The sequence below is a fragment of the Phaethon aethereus genome (assembly GCF_964289735.1).
Source record: "Phaethon aethereus genome assembly, chromosome: 8".
In the NCBI taxonomy this organism is placed as follows: domain Eukaryota; kingdom Metazoa; phylum Chordata; class Aves; order Phaethontiformes; family Phaethontidae; genus Phaethon; species Phaethon aethereus.
In genome coordinates this window covers 8,788,792-8,796,829 of record NC_138584.1, presented here as the reverse complement: position 1 = coordinate 8,796,829, position 8,038 = coordinate 8,788,792, and the positions used below count along the sequence as shown (strand labels likewise).

At 60.1% G+C, this 8,038-nt stretch overlaps 1 protein-coding gene across 1 annotated transcript; it reads right to left on the bottom strand.

Annotated features, from left to right (window-relative positions):
- Positions 1–5,075: 5,075 nt before the first annotated feature.
- HTATIP2 (HIV-1 Tat interactive protein 2) lies at positions 5,076–7,355 on the bottom strand (the record flags this gene model as incomplete). The annotated part of the gene is made up of 5 exons (XM_082002972.1): positions 5,076–5,381; positions 5,951–6,012; positions 6,775–6,912; positions 6,995–7,102; positions 7,188–7,355. The coding sequence occupies 5 exons, from the start codon at positions 7,353–7,355 to the stop codon at positions 5,156–5,158; spliced, it is 702 nt and encodes a 233-aa protein (XP_081859098.1). The 3' UTR covers positions 5,076–5,155.
- Positions 7,356–8,038: the final 683 nt, after the last annotated feature.

The following is an 8,038-nucleotide window of genomic DNA, read 5'->3' as shown; positions in this document are numbered from 1 at the left end:
CACAGCTTCAACAGTGGTTATTGGCTGGTGGGTAACAGTGACTTTTGTTCCAGAACAAATTCGTTTTAATGCAAGCTTAAAAAAATTAAATCTTTTAATCATAGCAAATGTTCCAGTTTTATCTGACAGTGACACTTCGAAAAGGCCGACAAGGATTCCCACACAGAATTTTGTTAAGTGGAAAATTTGGACCCTTTTTCCCTCCCCTTTCAGAGCAGTAAAACACAGACCAGAGCCCGGAGCCGCCTGAGCAGGGACGGGTCCCTGCCTCCCCCCGCATGGCTCTGCCCCGTCGCTGCCTCACCGGGACACAGCCCCTCGCTCGCCTAAAGCTTGGGTGCTGCACAGCGCTGCGGCGTTTCTGTTCGCTCAGGTAAGATCTCTTTGACTGCTGCACTAAAACTGGCAATCACAGCGCCCGTGACTCCTTAGGGCCATGACATCTGTGGCATGAGTTCTTCCCGGCCTCAGCCAGGCACCGAGGCACCATGTAGGTGCAACCCCAGAGAGACACTGCCTGCTGAGAGGCAAATCGTGGCAAAGACTGGTACCAGCCGGGCTCTGAGGGGCCCTGTAGCTGAAGCCCCGACTCGGTGGCTCGCCAGGGCCGCTCAGGGGCAGGAGCTGCAGCCAGCAGCTGCAGTGGAGTCACTCCTAACGCTGCTTGGCAGTGCTTGGAGTGGAGAGGGTAACGGCAGCCGTCCCAGGCGTTTCCCTCCTGGCTTCCAGCCAGGATGTGACAGCCCATCCTTTGCAGGGTCACCTGGGGCACGGCTCATCGCCCCGGTCTGCACGGCCAGACTGGAGCCAGCACAAGGGGAAAGCCCTCGAACACAGGCAGGGCAGCTATGGGCGCCTCAGCGCCAACTCTTCTGCAGTCTGTGTAGCAGGACTCACACCAACATGGGTCTTTGCCACCCCACACCGGTGCCTGTGCAATGACACCCGCTCCGGCGCAGGTGCAGAGGGGGTGCGCGGTTCCGCTCTGCCTCCACCTCCCGCTCCACCCCAGCCAGGGCATCCCCTGGGCATCCTGCTGGGGGTGTGGGCTCAGGATTCACCCTGAAGGTCTGCCACATGCTTGTCCCCAACTTCAGCAGCCTGGGTGACTTTGAAAATGTGCATCCAAGTGCTTTGTTTAACACCCATAGCTTGGAGATGGAAATAGGAGACCTCTCCCCCAACCTGGCTGTCCAGGCTCCAAGGGCACTAATGGCCTTAATTGCCCCAAGCAGCCCCACCTGCCCCCCTCAGCCCTACATTAAGCTCAGCCCTGGGCCCCTTTTCCCCCCCGAGTGGTGTCGGGGTGTGCCTGGCTCTGGCTCCTGGATGGGCTTTGGGCCTGCATTGCAACCCTGTCTCCTGCTGTTCGGGGGGGATGCAGCGAACCACGCCTGCGTTCCAGCGTGCGGGAACTGAAAGCTAGAAGATTGCTAGAAACCGTGCCTCCCCGCAGAGCCTGGCTTAGCTTCTTACTGGTTTGTCATGGAAACTGAATGGAAAAAAAAACACCCTAAAATTTCAGAGGATGAGATGCTCAAACGACCTTTCCCTGGCTCTGTGCTGACTAGACCCCCAGATGTCCCCAGGCAGGGGTGCCGGACCGGCCGGACTGGGGGCTGCCCCTCCCTGCTGCCCGGCAGTGGCGTGCCCACCAGCCACCCTTGTGCCTCGCCGAGAGGGGGAAGGAAGCAACGGCAGCCGCAGAGAACAGAGGAACTTCGCCCCTTCAGAGGCTGCTGTCATTTTGCCCGTTCCACCGAGGAGTCGGGGGGAGGCTGGTACTAGCATGGAGCTGCCTCGCTGCAGCTGGGGCATAGCCCAGAGCCCAGCCGCCCCACCTGCCAGCAGCTGGGGTGCAGCCCCCCCCCGTCTTTCCAGGAGACAGCAGCCCCGCAAGCGCGGCAGGTCTGCCGGGCTGTGCCAGTCGCCCCGGGGCCGCCGGTGTGCCAGCAGGGGTGGCACCAGCGCACCCAGCGCCTGGCCGGTGCCCGCCAGCCCGGCGGCGGCCTCGAAGTGCTCCTTTGAAGTCGAGGTGCTGTTCGCAGGGTGCTCTCCCAGCCTGCCGGGCACCTCCCGGCGCGGAGGGGAGCCGGTGGCAGTGAGGGGTGGGCGAGAGGTGCTGGCGGTTCTCACAGCTGCCGGGCTGGGAAGGGCGAGCGGAGCCGTGGGACCACGTGGGAAACCCCCGCAGCCTGGCGCTCGGCTGCCGAGCCGTTGGGAACACAGTTATTTTTTCTCGTTAATCTTCAGTAACGAAGTCAGCGTCGGAAATCCTGGGGGAGCTCAGATCTGTGGGATCAGGCGGTTTGTGTGAAAGCTGTCCAGCAGACACCGAGCCCCCTTACGTGCCCTCCTTCCAGCCGTGGCCGCGTGCCCCTGGAAAGCAGATGGCCTCTCCAGGCATGCCGGGGGCATGGCAAACCCCGAGGAGCCTGGAGCTTTGCCCCATGAGACCCCCTGGAGGAATCGGGTCTGTCCCCTAAAGGCGTTTACCTACTTTATTTCCTTCAGTCCTGGGGGGCAAATCCCCTGGTCCCGTGGCTCTGCTGTAGTTCGGTGGCTGGTGCTCTATAATCTCTTCCACAGCCCCGGGGAGGAGGTTTAATGAATGCACAGGGCAAGTTGGGGAAATTGAGGTCCAAAATGAGCGATGAAGCTTCATGTAAGAGAGTCATAAGGAAGCTATACTGTGCACTGGGATTGCAGTTGTGCATTTTAGCAGAGACTTATCTGAAATACTGACAAAGAGACCATACACCACCGAGCAGAAACAAGGGTTACACAGAATTAGCTTGTGTTTTCTGCAGACCTTTGTCCAGTGAGAAATGTTTGGCTTGTGCATTTCAAGGCTTTAGAGTGCTAAGAAAATATTTCCAGTAAGAAACTACCCAGACCTTCCTTTTCTTCCCACGACAGCTTGATTTCTTTAAGAGCCCTTCTGGGGGAGCTTTTTGGAGATCCAAGTGCACTCCGAGGACCAGATTGTCTTGTGTACACAATGGCTGGCTTCCTCCAAGAGTGCTCTAGGTTTGTGCCTTGCAACTGCCCCCTCAAAAGCCCTGTGGAATCTCCCATTACACCAGATTTATCCTGGGCTCTGTTATTTCAAGACTTTATTATCCTTTCTAACAACTTGCCTTTTATAGAAGGCAGCCTTGCTGCTTTGCAGTTCCCTGGTTCCCACCGGAACTTTTTAAAAATTAGCATCATATTTAACAACATTGGCTTTTTGGTAGAGGGATCTCTGTAATTCTCACCCAGGCGAGTATTTGGCAGTTCATCTGAGCGCTCCTTCTGGCAGATTTTTAACCATGTATTCTAAAAATGGCGTTAAAAATTTTTTTTTTTTTCCTCTGTGCCTTGGGACAGTCATGCAAATGTGTGTCCCCTAAGGAATGAACCTAGTGTGAGCTCCTTCACAGCAGAGGCCAATGCAAGTAACTCACCAAGATTTTCCATGATGGCTCTTTCCTTCTCATAGAGCCTGATCACGTCCTGTCCCCGTGGCTCTCTGGAGAGCTTTCTGCTTCTCACATAGTCCTGATTAACTTTTATGCCTTTACGATGTTTTCCTCAAATCTTCTGTTGCCTGCCTTTCACCTGTAACTTTTCAGAGCTTGTATTCTTTTTTTCCCTCTCTCATCTATATGCAATTTTCACCTCTTTTCAGGTCTTGCCACTTCAGGCGTTCATTTCCACTCCCCTGTATCAGCACATCACCTTTTTTAAGGCCAGCTTACTTCTCATTTCCCTTTTGAGATTAAACTTTAAAGTTACTGCTTTTGCTCTCACCAGGACAGTCTGATCCATAATTACATCTCTGCAGCCCCTCACTTGTTACCTTTGAACTAAGCCCTGTGCATGGTTCAGGAGTGACTCAGCTAACACACGGCGTTGGTTAGATGGTTGCACCATTCCACTGCCTCCACCAAGCTTCTGAGGTCCAGCCTGATGGTTCAAATGCTTGTGTAGAAGGAAGATGGGGGATCCCGGCTCCCTCCGCTTGCTGCATCCGAGTCACTGACACAGGAGCCACGGGTGAGGTTGAAAGGAGAAAACCCTGGAAAGCAGCGTTACCCAGAGCACTGGGACTCTGGCCAGCTGGGAATTTGGGAGTCACGTAAGTCCTGCATCCCAGATGCGGAGCCACCAAGTTCCTCGACCCTGAGCGCAAGGCCCGAGAACAGCCGGGGCCGCGGCTGGGACACAGCCTTGCTCCTTGCGCCTGCTCCGTGCCCACAGCAGGGACCCGCTCCCCTTCCAGCACCCAGGCAGTGTGGGGCAAGGGCAAGCCCACCCCGAGACGTGCATGGGGCTGGCCTCACCTCTTGCACGGGCGGAGCACCCTTGGGAACAGGGCTGAGCTCTGGTCCACTTGTGTCCGTAAGGAAAGCCCAGAGGAGCCAGCGGTCACGGGGGTTTTCGAGTCAATGCGAGTATTTGCGTGGCGTTTATGCTACTGTAAGCACTAAAGTGACGACCTGTATGTGAGCAGCAGCATCCCTGTAGCTGCCCCTCTGCACTCAGAGCAGATGGGTGAGGACAAGGCACGTGCTGCGTCTTTGCAGAGACCTGCCGCAGGCAGAGCCAGCGCCCCGCGCACATCAACTGCTGCCCAGCTTCCAGGAGCTCCGCTGCCCAAGCAGCGCCGGTGCCACTGCGTGCGCCGCGGGGCGCAGCCTCTGCGCAGGCAGCTGCGTGCTGCCTCTGCTCTCCTGCCTCCGCCTACGGCACGGCTGCTTGCCCGTGTGCATTCCTTGAAGTGTCACCAAAAGACGCAATCCGTGAACAGATGCGGTTGGGCTGGCAATGTGCAGGAGACAAACACAATTTCAACACAAAGCTGGCACAGACAGACCGTTCATAGGATTTTATTGAAGGCCTGAATTCAAGAAATTGTCTGGATTACACCATTTTTACCTGGATTCGCATGCCGGATCCAGGCAGCAGAGCACATTGTTCCTCCTCGCCCACCAGCCAGCACCTGCATTTTTGATCACTTGACGGAACAGCTGCTATGCAAAGAAATGCACCTCCATCTCCACATTAGCCATGCAAGCACCCCGCTCCTCTCCCACGCATGCATGCATCCGCAGCCCAGAAGAGCATCTGAACAGAGTCAGTCAAGCTCTTTCCTGACTATCCCTTTGCTCTACGTGCCCTGCCGTGGCACTGCCTTTCCCAGCTTGTGGATGGCCCCATTCTCCAGCACCTCCACCTTCCCCTCGCCTGGCTGCAGCACACTGGCCACCATAGCCCTGGCCACAGTTTCCACAGGCACAGAGTAAGCAGTGGGGAAGACCAGAGCCACAACACCCAGAAACTTCTGGGCCATCCACTCTGCGGGGCGGGACTCCTGACGATTGCACAGCAGCACCCTGCAGAGCGAGGAGGTAAGGTGAGTCAGGCTGAAGGCATCCCCCGGGGGAAAAGCTAGAGACTGGGTTCTCCAGCTGCGCCGGGGGCCCAGCCCAGCTTCCTAAACCCACATGGGGGCCGTGGAGCTTTGCCAGAGTCCCAGAACGTGGCTGAGCTGAGCCCTGGGACACTGAACTCCTTTCCCCGCAGTGCTGCCGAAACTGGGATGCCAGTTCTCCAAGGCAGCAAGAGCATGAAGGAGCTGAAGGATACAGGTGAGTCTCCCCCCTGCATAAGGTCACGGTCTGTGCAGAGATAAGCTTTGACCTATGTCCCCAACCTCTGCTTTCAACCCAAGCCTCTTCTCCTTGCACAGCACGTGACACTAGCATTGGGCCGGGCCATGGGAAACGCCTGTGCTTGCCCTCTGCAGCATTGGGAAGCAGTGTGCTCATCCAGGAGCCGCATTTGCAGCTGGTGACTTTCTCCCCTTCCCTCCCCAGCCCTCCCCTTATGCATCCTTTCTCTCTTTCTCCATCCCCCAGCCCACTGCCCTGGCAACCCTCCACCCTCCTCTACCGCTACTCACGCTGGCCGGAGAATGGTACAGCGATCAAAACCAACAGCCTGGACCAGGTTCTCCACTTCTCCCTGTCAGAGCAGTCGGGCAGGATGAAAGGAGGCAAGGACGACTTGCAAGCACCCTCCCTGCAGCCCCGCGAATTGGCAGGAGAGTTACTGAGCCGTGGGCAGGATGACACCAGTGCCAATGAGAGCTGGTACAGGCCAGGCACTGCCTGGGCAGCGCGCAGCTCTCCAGGAAAGGGCAGCGTGGGGCGAGTGTCCACCGTGGACACATTGACCGTGAGTCAGCAGCGCACCCTTGCAACCACCATGCTAACTGCAACTGGACGCTCCTGAGACAGCATCTGGACACAGTGTCCAGCCTGGGGATCCTGGCGCAAGACACTGGGCAGACAGCAGTGAGTCCAGCAGATGCTGGGGGCTGCAGCACACAATGTATGGGGAAAAAAACTCTGGCCATGGGTATGGTCCCACCTGGGGTGCCTCTGGACTCTCCACCCCTGGATAGTTCACATTGCAGCTAGACACAGCCCTGCGCCTCCCACCTAGCTGTGAAGCCATCCCATCTTGGGATTGGGGAGCCTGGGTCGGGCTGGAGACCCCTGCGGGTCTTTCTGGTGGTTTGAAGAGGGAGGTGGATGCTGCTATGCGGGTGCTGGGCTGCTTTGGATGCAGCCAGTCGCACGGCTGTCCTGCCAGTCCCCTTCCCTCACTCCCTTGTCCCCCAGCACCAGGAAGACCCTCGGAGCCATTTGCATCTCTTGACACCTCAGCTCCTGCTTCCTTCCCCAGCGTCCCGGGAGGAGCCCACCCCAGCTGCCCCCTCACCTTCACGCGGAGGTAGAGGAAGCGGCTGTGCGGGTTTGCCCCCTGGGAGGACTGCAGGACGAAGTGTTCGCAGCCCCCTGCCCGCGCCAGCTCTGCTGCCTGCGCGACATAGTCCCGGTCCACACGGACAAAGCCAGCCTGCAGGCAGAGGGAAGAGGAGGGTGACTGCGGCGGGGCAGAGGGTGGGCAGGACCCCTGCGCCCCCGGGGGTCCCACTCACCGCGCCAGCCTTGGCCCTGGTGGTGCCCAGGCAGCAGAAGCCGACGTCGTGTCCCTGGAAGGCGGCGGCGTGCTCGCTCAGCCGCTCAAAGTCCACCACCACCTGTTCCTGCGGGGAGGCCGAGGGTCAGCGCGCCCGCCCTGGCCGCCCCCCGGGACCCCCGGCCCCACGCACCACGGCCGGCCCCACGCACCACGGCCGCCCCCGTCTCCTCGCCCAGACTCAGCCGGCGCCGCCCGACCAGCGTCACCCTGGCGAAGAGCTGCCGAGCCAGCAGCTCCCGCAGCAGCGCCCGGCCCGTCTCCCCCGAGGCGCCCAGCACGAAGCAGGCCCTGCCGCCGCCGCCGCCCGCCGCCGCCATGCCGAGACCGCCGCGGCCGGGCAGGAGGCGGCGGGGCGGGCCCGGGCGGGGAGCGGCGGCGCTGCCGCCGGCCTGGCTTCCGCCTGGGCGGTGTTTACCGCCGGCACAGCCGGCCTCGTCCCGGCGGAGCTGGCGGCGGTGCCGAGGCGACGGGCACAAGCTGCAGTCAGGAATCAGACCTAAGACCCTTTCTGGGGAGGCTGCCCGGGAAGGCCGCGGGCTCTCTGTCCCCCGGGGAGGCGGCTGCCCCAAGCGGGGACCGCTCAGCCTCGGGGACAGCCGGCTGCGGGTGTCTCGCCGCCTGCCCCTCCTTGCAGTGGCAGAGCCCGCGGCAGAACGCGTCCCGGGGGGATCTCTGTGCCCTCCCGGAGGGCATGTGTCCCGGAGGGATGCTCAGAGGGGTCTGTGACCTGCCGGCCGGCTCCTCCCCAAAACCCCCGGGCTCAGTGTGCACTGCCGACCGGGGTGCCCTGTAGCTGTGTCCCCCGGGCAGGAGGTGTCGCCCCCCCGGGCACCAGCTCCGGACCCGGCCACAGCCGAGGGGCTCGTGCCCCAGCGGTGATGGCAGCCATGCCCATGGGGAGCAGCCTCGCTGTGACTCTGGTGTGAAGCAGCTGCCAGTGCCTGAGGAGCGAGGGGATGGAGCCCACTTCCCAGGGGACCCTCGCTGAGCAGGTCCTGGG